General features: G+C 39.4%; 1 protein-coding gene across 4 annotated transcripts in view; it reads right to left on the reverse strand.

Annotated features, from left to right (window-relative positions):
* Positions 1 to 19,275, reverse strand: part of TLL1 (tolloid like 1) — a 121,614-nt gene that overhangs the window by 58,250 nt on the left and 44,089 nt on the right. For 2 of the 4 annotated variants that reach the window (XM_083631108.1, XM_083631105.1), the window contains exons 3-5: positions 9,940 to 10,050; positions 3,586 to 3,666; positions 1,763 to 1,915 (exon numbers count right to left, since the gene is read on the reverse strand). In XM_083631108.1, coding sequence (XP_083487234.1) covers positions 1,763 to 1,915; positions 3,586 to 3,666; positions 9,940 to 10,050 — 345 coding nt within the window. The remainder of the gene's footprint in view (positions 1 to 1,762; positions 1,916 to 3,585; positions 3,667 to 9,939; positions 10,051 to 19,275) is intronic. The other 2 variants (XM_083631107.1, XM_083631106.1) reach the window with 1 other exon arrangement.

The following is a 19,275-nucleotide window of genomic DNA, read 5'->3' on the forward strand; positions in this document are numbered from 1 at the left end:
AGAAGCCATGCCGTTTGGTTTCTTTATTGTTGTACTGGGACTTCACTATTAGTCCATTGGGTCAGGGGAAGAGAACTTGGGGTCCTCCAGATGGTGGCTGAAGTACAACTCCCATTATCCAAGGCCATGTTAGTTAAGTCTCATGGGAGGTGGAGACCAGCAACATCTGGAGGTTTAAAAGCTCCTGCATTAGATGCTACTGATACAAAAACAGTCTACCATTGTGTCATCTTCTTTGTGCATGCAAGAGACAAAAATTTACATTGACAGAAATGTCAGACTGACAGGCTAAAAGCAATGTGAAAATACAGCACTGAACTAAGCTATAGGCAGCAGAATGAAATATCTGTAGCATGCTTTGAATGCAGAGACATTACTGACTGGTCACTCCTGCGTGTGTTTTCACATTTCTTCAGCTGCCTCTAAAATGTGCGTGCATTCCAGAAACAGGAATGAGCAGAGTGTAACTTCAGAGAGTGCAGACTCACACAACTGTTTCATCTGTTGGTTTGTGCGATAGGCATGCCATGTGCAGACCTCTCTTCCTAATGGTGTGCACGCATAGCTTATGTGGAAAAAACAGCTGACCCAACAAAAGCATAACACAAGCTGCAACAGAATTTCTTGCACACATGGACCTGATCATCGCTTTGGCAGTCTGGTATAAAAAACCACCTATACCAACAGAACGGAGACTCGGCTACAGAACACACAGTGCTCAGAGCTCTCTAATCTATGCAGGCTTGCCAAGCACATCTGCATGATTCCATGCAGGACAAATTTCAACACAATATTCCAGGAGATAATGAGTAGTAGATGAGAGAGGGGTGAATGATGAGATGACACAGTGACTGGACTTTGCATTTGCTTGGCAACTAATAGGAGTCTCTCCCTTTTCTGAGCCTTTTTTTTTTTTTTGCCAAATCTGATGTACATTGCCTTTGGCATACAATAATTTTGGAGTAAGACTGGTACCAATCACTCGTTCTAAACAATTAGCTCCCATTCCGTATCATTTAAATTAGAAATATCTGACCGAGAAAGACTATTCATTTTAATTGGGAAGCAGAGATAGATAATCAGGTATATCTGTGTTCCAGTATACTTTTTTGGCAAGAAAATTCCCCTTATTCCTCTCTCTCCCTATCTCCTTCCACCATCACATGCTCCTATCCACCTGGAGGGCAAATGCATGTTGATGCAGGTTTCTGTGAGCATATCCCTTGCTGGATAAGAACCTGTGTGTTGTTTTATCATGTTACACATGCTTTTAAATATATTAGAAAGCTCTCCTGATATTTAATTGTGATGTATCGCTATTTCTTTTAGCCAACCATGTGAAATGTACATTGAATTTATTTCAGTGGAAAAGAAGCATCTTGGAGTCATTGAGCACAGGAACTGCAACATTTTCGTATAAGCTAAATTGTATGTGTATTTAAGTTGAGTTAGTTTGCTACCACACACTGCACCTTAGTCACTTGAGTGCTACTTGATTCACAGCATTTTCAAGCTACATTTAATTTTTAGGAATTAAAGCATTTGTATAGAAAGCTTTAAAGGAGCTACAATTGTATAAAGACACTTGTACTATAAAATATGCGTTTATTTCAGAGTTTGTTATTGTAATATATAGCCAGGACACCTAGAAAACAAGAAAGAGAGAATCCATTTCAAGACCTCTGTTTCATTTTTAAAAAATTCTACTAATTCTAAGGGTCAATTCCTTCAAGGATAAAAGTTTATCTTTTTTCTTTCTTACCAGTGAAATTTCCTCCTATAACATATGGAATGACACCCCCAGGCCATATCCGTTCTGTGCGTGATGTAGCTGCTCGTGGAAACCGTTTCTTCTCATAGCTCCCTGAGAATGTTAGAGCTGCTCTTCCCTTTGTTATATTATTTTGCTGGAAACCTGCAATGATATTTATAATAGACAATGGAACAAAATGCTTAAAATTTCATTAATGAAAATATCTTCTTCAAAGATAGAAGGATTTCCCCCCTATATATATACCCAGACTTGCAATGCAATGGACAAACATGAATTAACAAATGCTTAAAATGAATTGAACTAACAGCTCAATACTATGGAGCTGTTTATCATGCACCGATGCCAAATCCATGCAACCATGCAGCTCATGTCTTCGTTGCCATGTTTGCACCTGCTTGAAAAATCCCTGGAAAACAGGCATGCTGGTGCCATAGTACCAGACTTGGAACTGGGTTGAAGTCCTGAGACAGCAGAACAGCTTCCTTGAACTGGCACACAGGATCCTGTTGCCAGTCCTATGAAACTTTGCCTTAATGCAGTGGTTAGTCAGATACAGTTGTATAACTGAATCTTTATTTATAAGGATTCACACACGTTGCTATATAAAAAGCACTTAAACATTAAAAAGAAGCAGGCAAATTAAGACTACCAGGGCTGCATGATGTTACACAGCCAAGTCAGTTTTCCAAAACCTGGGTGCCCCTGTTGAAGGAAAATTTGCAAGAGAGATGGCGGTAGGTGGTAGGCAGAAAGAGGATCCTAACTCTTCTCCTATAGACACCTCATTCCTTCTGCAGCTACTTCCCTCTATGTCAGAAACTGGACTGAGGAGGAATGGTGGGGACCGCCGCCGCCCCTTCTCCTGACCCTTCCTGAGAACAGGAGGGCAGTATAGATTTAGATCAGTGGTTTGCAGAAGGGCATAGTTCAGAGGCTGCAGAGAGCAGAAGCTGGGAAATATTGGAAGAGGAACAGCAAGGAGGAGGAGGAAGAGGGGAGAGACAGCTGACAGACTCAATGTCCTTGGAAAGCATTCCTGACCCCCACTTCTCCCAGGACCAGATGGGCATTGAGAGTAGTAGAACAGAGAGCTCAGTGGCAGAAGGCTCAGATTATAACGTAGATTGGGGGTGGGACTTTACTTGGAGCAACAGCATCATTGCATAGAGACTATGCCCCTTTCTCTCTCTCTGTGAATACTGAAAAAATTACATGGTAAGGACTTTTCTTTGGGGAGGGATAGTATTCTCTGAGCCTTGACACCCCACCACTTTTTCCCTCAACAGTGGATGCAAATTTATCTCAGCCATTGTAACTAATGTATCAGTGACCATATCACCAACCTATATTATTGCATTTCCCAATGAATGAACAGTAAGTCATATACTGAGAGGCACCAAGCGGTAATTGTAATTTTGATTTGCCTTCCATATTTAGATTCCAGAAATTAAATATAAAACAGGATCTGTCAAACTTGAACTTTGGGATAAATTTAGTCACTTTTCAGTTTCCCATTTCTCATAAACCAGGCTTAAGCAGTTCAGCCCAATCATTTTTATTTTTTTTAGGGTCTCTTTTACTCACAGCATATATAGAATTCCCTAATCCACCAGAGCTTGTCCATTGATCTCAATAGAGAAACCCCGTCTGTAAGCAGTTTGTGTGCCTCCACTGATCTCAGGGAAGCTGGTACATGCAAGAGCTAGCAAATCAAAGTGTGCACACCTCTGTGGATTGTGATGGAGACAAATCTTACAGTACTCAGTGGCATTGTAAAGTCTGGACATCTACCCACTGGAATAGTACAATACCTGAGCCAAATCTTCTTATGCTGTCTATAAGCTGAAACAGCGCATCACTTTTTTTTGACACTGCACGCTCTCCAAAACCACCTTTTAAAAGAAGAAAATTCAATGAGAAACCGCACGCATACATTGAGCACATGAGTTTACAAAAAACTGAGGTGGGGGAAAAGAATTTTTCTGAATGTGAGGAGATGCTAAAGAAATGTGTCTTTAACATTCTTTTGGCCATTAACATTCTATTGAGAATGAAACAAAAACAAAGTTGTTGTCATAAGTTGTTGTTTTTTTTAAGCGTGCATTCCAAAATGCCAGCCAGCATAACTCTGGCATTTCAACAATTTACAACAGTTACATCATCTAATTACAATTTGCCAATTCCCCCCAGGGCCTTGACAAGTCTCAGTACTATGAATGGCAAACTTTATTCTTATTTCAGAGATACACAATTCTACAGACTTGGATAAAGCATGGGTATCCAAGAGTATTGAGGAGACAGATAAAACATACGATTTAAAAAATACAAGATAGTTGAATTCACATTGGATGCAATTCACAATAGAGTGTGTACCTCCAGGTGTGACGTCAAACTATGATACACTTAAAGTTATTGACATACATGTGGTTTTTACTAAGACTGGAAGGCATATAAGGATGCTAAGTTATCAGTAACTTGAGTACTAATAGCTGAGGAACTGATGGATAGAGTCCTAAAAACGAATTACAGGAACAGCCAGATCCTTTATCTCAATATTCACCGTGCCACAAAAATCAGATCTCTTCTGATAGCATTTATGTTTGACTTCTTTTGCCTCTGAACGGTCTGTCTGCAGTTGTCTTCAAGCGTTAAATGTATCACCAGCAACTTCATTGTATAGAGGGCTTTTGGGTGACTTCATAAAATCCCCATTATTGATATTTGTAAAAAATATCTAATACTAAAGAACCATTATTCCTGCTTGTTACAGAAGAACTGGAATGATATTTTTTTAAGGCTTAAAGCGGTACAATGAAACATAGGTTAGCCATTTCAGCAATACTCTGAATTCTTTTGACATACAGTTTCCACGCAAGCTTCCCAAATGGCAATCTTCAAAGACATATTACAAAGTGCACAGTGCCATAAAAGGCAAACTTGTTGCATGGTTGCTCAATAATCTGTGTAATTATTTGCTTTACACTGTCACATAGTTGCAGCGGCCCTCAAGAAAAATTTCTCAAATTTTTGCTTAGATTTTAAGGGAATGAGACAATACTTTAAGACATTCCTTCTGAATGAGATATTTTATAGCACCAGAGTGTACTAGACAGCACACCAACATTTACTGCCCATTGATGTAATACTTTATTTATGAAAAAACAAACACAACGAAAGAAAGTGAATAACTACACAGAAGAGATACTGGTAAGTATCCTTAGCTAACAGTGGAATTCCATACAGGTCTACTCAGATGTAAGTGCCATAGAGTTCAATGGGGCTTGCTCCCAAGTAAGTAGTACTGCTGCCTTAAAAACAATAATTTTCATTTGTTGTTCATTGTTCAAATTTATTAATAGTCCCATACCTTTAGATTCCAAAAATGAATTTTTGATTCTATAAGAAATGTTAGATTAATGTACAGATAAACTGCACTATTGTTCATATTTAAAAATATATAATAGTTCTACTTCAAGAATTAGAATGAAAAACTCCCTGATTCTAAATATTTCCACTTTTTTACAATGTGTCATAGTAATGCAGCTATAGAAAGTAACATTTCCTGAAATAACATAACTTTGCCTAAAGAATAATATTCTGCTTTTTCTGGCAGTGAGCATTCATGTTTCCCAAGAAATACATGAAGAATATTAATCTAAGAGGTGGTGTGTGTGTGTGTGTGTGTGTGTGTGTGTGTATAATGGTTTTTCAGATGTTTGTGAATCCAAAGCAAGAATGCAGGCTAAACAAAATAATCACTTATGTTCAAGTCTGAGAAGTGATTCACCTTGCTGTGTTTATCTGTCAGCAAAATTAGGCTGTGAAACAGTTCAAAGCTAATTAAAACTACTTGTTGTGGTGAGGGTGGGTGGAATTAACTGAATCTATTAACATTTAAATCCAGATCTTTAAAAAGATCAAAAGATTCTACTACTTAGAACAAACAGGTGATTTTAAGAAAAGATAAGCAAAAAAATGACGAGAAAGTAGATTGTACTAAAAATAGTACATTCATTATTATTTTTAATTGACCAGAAGGCAGAACTCTAAAAATTACTTTTGTAAAAAAAAATGCCCATGGACTGGGGAAAGGGATGAACTGGCAATTCTAGCTATGCTTTGAACAGCAGGTTGCAGATATTCTGAGGTGATAATATTTCTCTCCCATGCTGTAGAAAGCTAAACTTTCTGATCTCTGAATATCACGGTGCTGATAAAGAAGGAAGAGCAGGTCAGGCCATTTAATCCTGGTCATTTGGCAATTCATTTGGCCGGAGGAGAAGAAAATGAAGTGCTTTCTCCCCACCAGAAGCATCTTCCAGGTGAATCGCGACTGAGAGAAGCAGAATAGTTATGTGATCTTATACTACAACTGGTCTTATTGGGGGATGGAGGTGGGCTCTCTTTAGATATGAAAGTGCACTACTTCACTTACTTCGTTCTGCCCGGGCACTGAGGTCCAGCGCCGAGGGCCTTCTGGCAGTTCCCTCAGTGTGAGAAGCAAAGTTACAGGGAAGCAGGCAGAGGGCTTTCTCGGTAGTGGCGCCCGCCCTGTGGAACGCCCGCCCATCAGATGTCAAAGAAATAAACAACTATATGACATTTAGAAGACCTCTGAAGGCAGCCCTGTTTAGGGAAGTTTTTAAATGATTGATGTTTTAATGTATTTTTAATCTCCTGTTGGAAGCCGCCCAGAGTGGCTGGGGAAACCCAGCCAGATGTGCAGGGTATAAGTAATATATCATGGTGATGATGATGATGATGATGATGATGATGATGAATAGTTTTACATCCTCTTTATATGATTATATGTACTACTGCACTTACTTCAAAATACAGATCATAGATAATAGATTTATAGATCTGGAAGTGACCCTGAGGGAAATCTAGTCTGACCCCCTCCAGTGTAGGAATATGCAGCTGACCTGCTGCATTTTGGGTCTCACTTCTAAATGGGACCCAAAGTCCGGCCCTGAGTCAACAGTTACATGGTTATTAGTATAAAAAGAAATCACAGCAGTAGTTGGAAATGTTTCCCAGAGAAGTAAACAGATGTATTTTCTTTGAATTAGACTCCAATGTAAACATGTTAGCACAGATTAGTGCTTTATAATTGTTTGCATGCTGTACACAGATTTCATGTTAATAAATCAGGGATATAATTATGGAAGTTCTAAAGAATTTGTCTTGGGGCATTTTTTTCTATTAAAAGCTCATTCTGGCATTACTTAACTGATGAAACAAATCTCTATCTATTATGAATTGCACAAAAACACCTTCAGATCTTAAGGCGAAGACTGTGCTTTGTTACACTGCTCCTACGCAGTTCTCTTGGGATGAAAGGTAACTTGTTTCAAGGCTGTATGGCAGGGAAGAACATTGCGTACACGGCAGTTGTGATGCAGAACTGTCCAGCCAGCCACGGTGTAAAGCAAAAAGCTCGCAAAGGAGGGAAGAAACTTGAGGCTGAATTGGTTTTAATAGGAAATTATGGCGCTGCTTTTCAGGCATGGGACAAATTTTGGGGGTGAACAACAAACTTACCCCCAATGCCAAATCCCAAGCATTTGATGGCTGAAAGGCCTGTCCCTAGCAACTCAGATGTTATTATTTGAGAGCAGATTATTGCTTTTAGAAGGTTGTTTTTAAATGTTTCAATTGCATTGTTTTAGTTTTAATGTGTTTGCTGCCCTGGGCTCCTTTGAAGGAAGGGAGGGATAGCATGTAAGCTGGCAAGTGAGTAAGTAAGTAAAATCTGCTCTTATTGGCTGACATTTCCCCCCAGAATGTCCCTATCATTCAAAGGCATGGGATATGGTGGCATCCATGCTTTGGTCAACACTACATTCAGGGGATGGGAGACAGCAACTTGCAGCTGGTGGTATCTGAAAGAAGTGCTACTTTTGACACAGATGTGAAAGGAAAATAGAGAAAGAGACAGAGAGAAAAGCACCTAACCAAAAAATAACAACCCACAGTCTCTTACCAGTTTTTACCAATTTGTCAATCCATTTATCTCGCCCATTATTCAAGGAGGGGCACAGGACATCAAGGACTGGGAAGTTTGGGGGTAGAATCATCCCCGGAAAGTGTACAAACGATTTCATCTTACCAACAGTTCCCGCAGGAAAGAGCCCCAAGAGCAAGCAGTCTTTGCTTGTAAAAGGTGGTAATTCTGTCTTACTCCTCCCAATCTGAGAATGCTTGACCGTGCAAGAAGACCCCTTTTGGCCTCCATGCCATCTCTAAGAGCAGCAGGAGGCTCACCTCCTCCACTGCAGCCAGCACCTGAATAATAGGGTGTGCAGCCTCCTTACTAGCCATTCTTTATAGGGGCAGAGGAATAACTACCAACAGGTGCAGCATGACTACTTAAGACTACAATTTCCTTCCAAATCCTGTCTGGAGTGCCGCCCTGGCTTTGGGTGTGCTATATCTGGCCAGAAAGCACACAGCTCCACAGGGAGCTATCCGTGGTCCTGCTCATCTGTTGAGCTTCTCTGGTCCTCCCCTGCTCTAGGTTATGATCTGCAGGACACCACCACAGAAATAAGCTCCCAGTTTTGCCCATCCATTTTCATTTCTTTCATTTAATTCAAGTCAATTGTTTGAACATTTAAAATTTGGGCTCTGCCTTAGTTATAAACAGGTAAGTAGAATGGAACCGTAGTTGAGATTATTTTCCTTCGCTGTTTCTATCCAAGGAAATTTATCCATATGCAGAGGTTATTACTGGTGCTTAAAAGGCTGTCAGGCTGATTCAAGTAGGTATGCTGCACCCAACAGCTTCTCCAAAGCAGAAACACAGAAATATATTCTCCTGCCCATATCTGAAGTATGGACAAAAAGCCAGGGATTGCATAGTGCATATATCCTCATCAACCATCAGGTATGGGGTTGGCTTCAAATAGAATTGGTTTCTGTTTCACACACACCAAACAGATTTTGTCGCCAGGTCATGGGAAAGTGGAATGAGGATATGAATTTCATCCAAGCTGCTCTCTGCTTCCTTCTGCATAGATCTGGGGTGCAGCATAGATCAGATCCTCTCCGTTACAGTTGACACTCACTAATAAGGATGGCCTGCAGTTTCCTCATCATCACACTGTACTTCCCAGGCTTGTTAACATAAGCTGGATATTTACACAGCTGTACCATGCATTAACAAACTGTTCTCAGCATTTCTTCCCATGGAAAGCCCTGTAGGTATCTATAATGTTTTCCCTGGTCCTTATGCACATGGTAGGCATGGTATATAAGGTCATTTTTGTCTCCACTCAATCGCCAGACAACACACTCAGAAGGAGAATGTTTTGTATGAACTTTGGTGAGTCCAGCAAACTTGGTTACCTTATTGCTCACCCCTAACTTCCAGTCATTTATGAAGAAATTAAAAAGATCAGGTCCCGATATTGAACCTTGGAGAACTCTACTTTTTACACCACTGCATTGGGAGAACTGCTGATTTACTCCTAGTCTTTGTATCACTAGGACACCTAGGGAGCACAGAATTAACAAAACAAAGAGGCCGATGGTCAGGTAAAGGTTGAACCATTTACATCAAATGTTCCTGTGATGGAAAGTTACTTGGAGCCAGCTAATCTGAATGAATTGTTACAGCAACATCACTGTCAAAGTGCTGATTATTTTCTTTAAAGACTGAATTTTGGGGGAAGTGGGTAGGATCAGAATACCTAAAAGATCATTCCTACCTTCATTAGCTTCCCCATACCTTCAAGTCACAGGAGGAAGGTCACTACCAGAAATTCAGCTAGCAGGTATGGAACAGGATTCTGCACTTAGATTCTGCAAGTTCCTGCTGCAAGAGATCAACCTCCCGCACCCCTGATGACTTTCCATGATGGGTAAACAGTATTTTATACCAACAAGCTTATATGCTTGTTTGACTTTATCATAGTGATCTCTCAAACTGATTCTTTCTCAATCTCTCATTTTGAATTGTGCTTTACGATACTGTACTGGGATTATAGTTGTGTTTATTGTAGGCAATCGCTATATGCAACATGAAGGTGGGGCGTAAATGTTTTGAATAAATATCTTTATTCATATGGGATTTTTTGCTCCATAAGAAAACAAATCTATTGCAAGTGCTCATGACGGAACACTGGTTACATTCTAATAAACCAAAATATTTAGCAACTTACCTGTATTATGTCCAAGTCTTTCATTTGAATGTTGCGTAAGATCAATTGTTCTGTCAATATGAAACATTTTTAAGTCTTCATCATCTAAGGCAATATCTCCCCAAAAGACAGCTTTAAATACAAAAAGAGAGCTTACTTTAAATATATTAAGAGCAGAATTGCACAAACATTGACTAAACACTATGGCCATATTCCAGCACAGAATTAAGTATACTGCAGCCCATTTAAATCAATTGTCTTATGTGAATTTAGTTCTGTTTTGGATTGTATGACCTGTAAATAAATATCTGGGAAACATATACATACGGTATATCAACAGTATTACATGCACACACACACACACACACACACACACACGTGTGTTTGTGTGTGTGTTACTGAAAAGTCTTTTTAATATTTAACATAAGTAACAGGTTGAAGAGGTTGTGACAGAGGGGGAAAGGAAGTATTTTAATTAATTACTTTAATCACAAAGCTGACATTTTCAAAAAAGATTTTGGATGCTTTGTTTTTGCTTGTTTTCTCCACTTAGGGAGAAACTGTTTCTTTTTTTAAAAAAACCCATTAAGAGTATCTGATTCACCTCTCATGCCTAATAACCACTTACCAAAGAGGTAAGAAGAAGAGAATTCTTTAACAGAGGACTTTTGAGAAGCTATGGTGAAATTCAGAGTCTACCAGAAGGGCAAAATAGGCTGGAGCTGAGCAAAGTATTGCTGTACATTTCCTCACACAGTAAATTTCATAGCTGACACAATTATACCATTTTCTTATCACTCCCGTCCTTTTTGAAAATTTTATTGCAAAGTCCAACCTTTCTTATTTTCACTCCCAATGTTGCTTTCTAACTGTAACTACTAGTTTAATGCCTTTTACCTCTTGAGCAAAGTAATTCAAGTACACTTCTCAAAGAGTGTGCCCTTCAGACTCAACTTTCTCGCATCTTAAAAACTCAATAGACTGGTGCCACAAACAACATTTTGGCCCTGGGAGGTCTTTAGAAGTCTAAGAAACTATAGTGGACATCTCAAAATACAGTTTTCATAGAAACTAGTGATGCTTAGAACAACCAACCACAGGCAAAACATCTGCACCCAAAAAAACAAATAAAGCACAGAAAAAGCTGGCAATACCCCCACAAAGAAGAAACCCTCTCAAGCAGACAACAAAAACAACAGTACAAAAAAAAAGTAATGGGAGGGACTGGGAACCTTGACTAGCATCAGAGAAATGTCTGGGGATGCAATGATGCCCACAGATGCCACATTGGGAACTTAGCAACAGACCAAAGACTCAGTTATACAGCTGCAAATATAACATTTTAAATGTGTTTTAAGTACGTTATACAAAAGTGACGCTAGATGGCAATGGTGAGCTAATGAGAAATTCCATATATATTTGTAAACGTGTTTTTTTTTAAAAAAAAGAATTATCACAGGGTTATTTATACATGTCTAGATTCAGCCAAACACTACCCCAACTTTTAAGAAACATTTCGTAATTTAATGTCCTCATCAAGCATACTGAAAAAGCTTTTAACTTTCTAAAACTCAAACTTTATTTACCCCATTGCAAAATCAATTCTGATTGTGCAATAAAAATGCAGAAAACAATAGAATATATAACTTTATTACTTGATGAGTAAGATCGATAAAGAGCAGGACCGTAGGCAAATTAAAACTTTTAGACATTCATATTACATAAAGCAGAATGCCTACAGTTTAAATTTACCTACCATCCTGCTGTTTATCAATCTCTCTCATCAAGTAATTATAATAAGAGCTGGCTGTACTGGGTTAGACTTTCTTTCATTTGCTGATAATTATGTTTGCTCTTGTTTAGGAATGTCTGCAACATTTGCTCATCATCCCTTATTTCACAGAGGAAGGCAACTAAGAAGAACAAATCATGCTCAATATGTCTCCAGCCTCACTTACATTCTTGAAATGAGATACAGTTCGGCATCCCAGTTTGATTGACATATTCCACGAAGTATAAAAACTTGATATTCTAAAATAGCTAAAAGCACAGAAAGGGCAAGAAGCCAGATAATACTGACTTGGAGGTGAAAGCAAATCTACAGTAATTTAACTATTTTCATTTGTAGTGAGTACGTTTGAAATTAAGAGATCAAGCACGTGCCCAGTCTTGTCCGCTCCCCAGGGAGAGCGAATTGCTTTTCTTTATTTTCTTTATTCTTTTGGGAAAGTGCCAGAATACCTACACTGCAGGGGTACTGAGATATAAAGTAATAAATTCATATTTCTCCTAATGTTTTCACAGTTAGGAAGGGAGTCCTTTTAAGCTTTCTCAGTTTTATCTTTCTTGCATGCACACATACATTCCAGCTATGTGGTCAATGCCATACACACATTGTGACCCCTTGTAGATATTTCAATAAGAACATTTATCCGTACTGCACAGGAGGTTAAAAGTTCAGTTTGGTAGTTAAGGAGAAAACGTAACCCAAAGACAAGGAGCTTCATTAGCGTGTAACCCCAAAATTTTGGAGGGGATTCAAAATTTCAGGGTTACGTATTAATGAACCAAGGGTTCCTCACAGAGGCCTAAGTTCAAGTGATCACTAAGATACTCTACTGAGCACAGACTTTCCTGAAAACACCTAGTGCCGCCATCTGTTTGACTTACGGAGAGCAGCAGGAATCCCTTTGTACAACATTAATCAAGTGCACCTACACTTTAGACATGGAGTGAGCCATATTTACTGAAGAATCTACCCAGAACACCAACAGTTCAACCACAAACTTATCTTTAATTAAGGGACAACGCATCTTCAACCGGTAGTCTTTATATACAGTGGACGCTCAGGTTGTGAATTTGATCCATGCGGGAGGCACGTTGTCAACCCACAGTGTTTCAACCCATGACCCGTGCATCTGCACACACGCAGGTTGCGATTTGGCACTTCTGCGCATGTGCAAAGCATGATTTAGCACTTCTGAGCATGCGCAAGTGCCAAAACTTGGAAGTAACCTTTCCGGTACTTGCAGGTTCAGCACGGTGTGCAACCCGAAACCGCGCAACCCAAAGCATGACTGTATAGGGATCTTATCTTTCTCCTTTCCTGATCTAACATAACTGTCTATTTAAAGTTCCGTAGCAGCCAGTGCTTTCTTTCTTTAAAAAATGTTTAGGGGTTCTCTCATTTTGACTCAAGAAAATCACCATTTTATAGTTCAAATCTGGGGAAATAAATACAGTAAATGGACAAAAGTACAAAGATTCAAAAGTACAAATGCTATGGGGTATGTGTACCCCTGTGTACCCCCAGAAATAAAGCACTGGTAACATCTATTCTGTTTTAAATATAAAGTTCGATATCACCCTCGCCTCATTTCCCCCTCAGACTCTCTGTCCCTCTCTGTAGTGCACTGAGCCTCCTCTAACTGTGATTCCACAACCAACCCTCTCTACCAGACACACACTCTTGAAGGCTTTGCCCAAATTCTAGCTTAAAACAAAGCTATCATTATTATTATTATTTCCAATTCAGATTCAGTTCCTCAGCTTAAAGGGCTGTTAGGGAAGGCAGCTGGGGTGAGGGTGGGGATGAGGGCAGTGGTGGGGAGAGTGGAAAAATTCACAAGATGGTGGTGATTGAGTTAAGAAGAAAGTGGGGCTGGGTTGCCAGGTTTGCTTGTCTCCCTTTGCCCTTCCCTCTTATAGAGCAGGCTGTAGCTTGTGGTTTTGTAAATGGAAATGCCATTTGCCAGAATGAGAGGCTGAAGGGCAATTTGGCCTCATTTATGAAAACTATTTAAGAAGAAGTATGGAGGAAGGAGCATAGAGTAACTGGAAGCCTCTATATAGCAGGTCTAATTAATAACCGAATGGTCTTTCAGGCCTTTCTTGAACATAAGAAGTCATATAACAGGTTTAACATGCTAAAGGGTGAACAGTAAAGCAAGGAGTTCATAAACCCTCCAAGTGTCCCTATTTTCCAGGGACATCCCTGATTTAGAGAAGCGGTCCCGGTTTCTGATTTGATCCTGGAATGTTCCACTTTTCCTTAGGATCTCCCTATTTACATTGGAGAAATGTTGAAGGGTATGGAGTTATTTGGCTCCTGAGCTGTCTGAAGGCAATCCTGTATAGGGAAGATTTTTTTTAATGTTTAATGTTTTATTATGTTTTTATATATAATAAAAAGCTGTCCAGGGTGGCTGGGGCAACCCAGTAAGATGTGTGGGGTATAAATATAGTAAAGTTATCTGTATGGAATGAGACATCTCTATTTTCAGCCGAGAAATGTTAAAGGGTATGAGTTCATTAAATGAAGCTGGAAGACTAATCTTGTGCCATTATTAAGGTAGAATAGTCTTTTCTGATAGGAAAATGGCATAGTGTAAACAGACGATAATTAAGATGAGAAGTCACTGAGATGAGAAGTGCCCTAGAAGTCAAAATAATTATAGGACTTTTGCACCAAAATTGTAAATGCTTACATATCTACTAACTACAGATAAGTGCTTGGAAGTTTAACTTAGGCCAGGAAATTTATAATTTCATAATAAAGGTCTTCTAGGACAGTGTTCAGTAAGCTGAGCTCTGTATATTGGCAAAGGCTATTAATACAGCTTATAATAAACTGAAGTTGAATCCATGCTATCTTTAGTTCAGAAAATTATAAGATTCACCACCTCATAAGTAATCTTTCTTTCAAAAGAGCAATTCATGGTAAAATCTATTAACACAGATCTTCAGTATTTTTGTGATACAAAGTACTGCCATTCTCAAATACTAGCTTTTAGCCATGCATACTATTCAAACCCAGTTCACCTTTAAAGAAAGAAAAATGCAGATGCCTGGCACCATACAATTGCTAAGTTAAACATTCAGACATCACCAGAGTTGTTACATATCAGAAGTTGGTCTGAAAATAAATGGCCTTTTTAATTATTATTTTTATAATTATGGGAAATTGCCAACACCTTTTGTGTATGTTGGATCATGTCAAGTTCACAATTTAGTCTAGGAAATGCTGATAAAATCATAATTTGTGGAAAAAATAAAACTTTGACCTACCTCATATTATATTACCTCAGCAGTTTCTGAGTGGATACAATATTTAAGATACACATAACTCCTCTTCTACAACAACTGAGGAAGCTCAGGTCTCCCAAAAGGTAACTGCTGCATTAAAGGACCACCTTCAACAGGGTTCACTGACATGCTTCTGTTTGAAAGAGCATTTTAAAACTGCCAAGAACCTGGAAAGCTAACACAGATGTCCATGAATAAGACAGGTGTGCAAACTAGGGCCCCACTCAACCCAATGCAACCTAGCCGGGGACTCAGCTAACATCCTCTTTCTGTTGCCTGCCTGATATAACGGAGCAGAAGGTTTCGTTGAACAAGATGATTGGCAAACATTAAGTATTTTTCCTCATCATTTTGGAGTGGCCCAGAGTTGCAAAGTTAGTTCTTGACGACCTGGCACACGTGATCTCAAATTGCATCTGTCAAAGACAACAACATTGTGCCTGGTATAACCCGTCGAAAGTCACATCAAGCACTGATGTGGTAATATAAGCTGGAAACACTGTCCCATTCAGCACCACATTCATACCAATACACAATCTATGCTCTCCCTGCTTTAACGCTGTGACATTTTCCAAAACTATGAGCAATAGTAGCCATTCCAGTGTGGCTTCCTTGACTACTGTATTGCTCTAGGAAAGGCAATAATCTTTAAAAATCAGTGGTGAGGGAAGAGATGCCTTAACCATAGGATCCTGCCCCCCCCACCAATAACTCTTCTTGTCAATAAGAGGGAGAGATCCTTCCTTCCTGGGATCCTTTGGAAGGGAGAGCAGGTATAAAATCAAACCAATACCCAATGTAAAAGGGGCGGGAAAAGATCTAACAGTGTTTGGCTACCCTGGGGTAAAATCCAACACCCATTTCCCCAAATGGAAGTTCCTAATTCTGTTAGTCACCAGAATTCCATGTACACTTGCTACCAGTGAGCTGGTAACCTTACTAGGTGACCTCTGGGCAAAGATATAGTCAGAAAAGTTTCACCGGTTTATGATTGCTCCTTGCACACAGAAACAAACAAAGCAAAACAAAAACCCATTTCATGGCTTTAACAAGCTGTGAGCAAAAGAATGAACAAAAGCCGCAGCAGAAATAAACCATTGTGTTTAAGTTGCCACCTACGTGAAACAGCTGCTAGAACTAGGAAACAGACATAGCAGATGCTTCGTACTTAAGCGTTCATTCACGTTGCAGGCATTTTATACAATTTCAGTAAAAAGCAACAACCCCTAACTTGAATAAATCAACCAAGTTGGCTGTGAAGCCAATAGCTACTATGTCTAAAAGTATTTCCTGTTTTCATTTACGTTATTAAACGTGTGTTTCTTTAACACAGTTAATGTATCACCTGTAAATCTACAAATGTACATAAAGCCCCTGTCTGACATCAAGGCATTATATAACATTAGCAAAGAAAGGGCTCCCCTTTACATCAATGGGAGATTGTCCCCACATGCTAATTTCAGTACATTAGAGGGCAGATTTTCATCAGGCTTGTTGCTAGAAACAGAAGGGTAAGGTTAAACCTCCCCTCCTTATGCTCCGGAATAAAATTAAAATAATAATGTGGTACCAAGAAGTACAATTATTAATTAACTACCAGCCTGGCCCACAGATGAGCAAATCAGATTTGATATGGGAGGATAACTTACACATTCATTAAGGGAAGAAGATTTGTTAAAATCTGATTTTAATATATTTTTCCTTTTAAGCAAATGTTTCCCCATTAAAGTGAGCTCACTCACTGTCACATAGGTGGCTGCCCTTTGTTCACTGAGCACTGGGTTTTCTAATCTGCTTTGTAACATAGAATACTATGCAAGGACATGACATTCAGTCTGAAGTGAGATGCTTTAACTCCATTAATCTGAGATTTAAAGGATATATGAGACAAAAAGAGTACTTTATACTAAATTCTTGACATCCTTTTTTGAGAACATCAGAATGGGGATTTAATGGACTGCAGCTGTGAGCCTTGGGGATTCTTCATTTCCTATTCTTACACCCCCCCCCCATGATAATTGAGGCAGATTTTCTTTCTATATGTTATAGGTGAATTTCACCAATAAAAGCAGTAACCTAAAATTTAATAAGCTGTACTCTGGTTTCTGTTCAGTTTGCATTAATCTTTCACCTTTTACTAGAGATTTCCACACAGAGGGAAATTTATGATCATAAAATAACCAAGTGTTGATAAACATGTATAAAATAAAGCAGCAAAGATGAGCAACAGAAGCAGATAAAAACTAGCAGAAGCAGATAAAAACTAGCAGAAACACTAAAAATGTATTCACTTACGCACTGAAAGGAGAACACAGTTGCCTCTTAGCAAGCCTTACAGTGAGAGTGTTCCAGAGATGAAATATGCCAGAAAAAAACCATCCTTGAACACCACTTGCTTCCCGAGATATCAGAGGGATCCGCAGAAGGGCAGTGGAATTTATTGAAATACTTATAGCACTTACAAAGCTATTCACAGTTTCGTTTATGAGAATGTAAGTACACCAACCATTTGACTGCAGGATACCACTTCATAAGCTATAAAAATTATCCTTAAAATGTAAGGTTACAAAAGCAGTGTTAGATACAACAAACAATGAAAGAAAGAAAAACTTTATTAACCATGAAGTCTATTTTGGCAACTATAAGTAGGATGGCTGGGCCTGCATTTTTTAGGTCAGTATGGGGTTTGATGGTTGTCAAACTGTCTCGGATCATTAGTGGTACACACCCTGCTTCTGTATTTCATCTTTATAGCAGCCACTGCTGAAAAACCTGTCTCGCAAAGATATACAGTGGTACCTCGGGTTACATACGCTTCAGGTTACATACGCTTCAGGTTACAGACTCTGCTAACCCAGAAATAGTGCTTCAGGTTAAGAACTTTGCTTCAGGATGAGAACAGAAATCGTGCTCCAGCGGTGCGGCGGTAGCAGGAGGCCCCATAAGCTAAAGTGGTGCTTCACGTTAAGAACAGTTTCAGGTTAAGTACGAAACCGGAACGAATTAAGTACTTAACCTGAGGTACCACTGTATACCATATTTTTCTGTGTATGGGACATGGTTTTTGACTCGAAATTTACGTAAAAAACTGGGGTCGTCCAATACACGGATAGTGGTATGGGGGGGGGAGAAGCGGTGCACCACCAGCCAGCTCATTGGTGGGAGTGCAACTCCCCCCGATGCCACTGCGTATGGCAGGTGCTCCCTGGGTTTTTTCCTGCGCGCGGTAGCATCGGAGCATAATGGCTGGCGGGAGCGCAAATTCCCCCGATGCCGCTGAGTGCGGGAAACAATCTAGGAAGTGTTTCCTGCCCCCAGCTGCATAGGGGAAGAGGCTCAACAACTCTGGGCCATCTCCCCTCATTTTCCTAAAATTGAGTCCCCTAAAATAGGGGAGGGGTCTTATACACGGGGGCGTCCTATAGACGGGAAAATATGGTATTACCAAATGACAGCAGCACAGATACTGCTTCATCACCAAGCTCAAGATACTCAATGGTAACATGAATCTAGCATTTAGATAACCTCACTTCCAAAATATTATCTGTGAAGACCCTATCACAAGACAGTTCCAATCCGTAGTTCTTTTTTCACAAAGACAAATTGCAACATCAGTTGCAAGTGTGCTTTGCACGTACTCCTGTTTCTTCAGCTGATAAATTTTCCATGCGGCAAATTCAAATGGCTCGTGATTGTTTGCTTAATGTTAGTTTTAATCTCACTTTCTTTATCGTCAAGTGAAACAAGAAATTCTATCAAGCATGTAAAAGAATCCATTGTCCTCTGCCAAACCCAAACTGCCCAGAACTCAATTTTTCTCATGAAAGTTGTGGCATGTACAAAGATCTTTTTGTCTCAACCTTGTAGGCTTAAGTTCAAGTCATTCAGATTACAAAACATGTCAGTGTGGTATGCTAACTTTGCTAGCCAATTGTCTTGGCTAAATTATTTGCAAGTCAGGACTTCTTGATCAAAAGAAACACATGTACTTGTGTAACTCAAAGAGTCTCTGCAGCACAAGGCCCCTTGACAGCCAACAATCATCTGTGTGAAGTTGTAAGTGTACATGTTCAGAATCCATCTCCAAACATAAGATTTCAGACACACATGCACTGAGCAAACTGGTGTTGAGAAAGTTTACAATTTTCACGGCATGGGTGAATACTTCATGAAGTACTTCATCTAGCCCAACCAAAGGCAGATCCTGTGCATTGGAGGTGAGCTGAGTCACTAAAACAACTGTCTGTATGAGCAGCTTGAGGCGAACGATCA

Source organism: Podarcis filfolensis (genome assembly GCF_964270895.1).
Source record: "Podarcis filfolensis genome assembly, chromosome: 9".
NCBI classification, from domain to species: Eukaryota; Metazoa; Chordata; class Lepidosauria; order Squamata; family Lacertidae; genus Podarcis; species Podarcis filfolensis.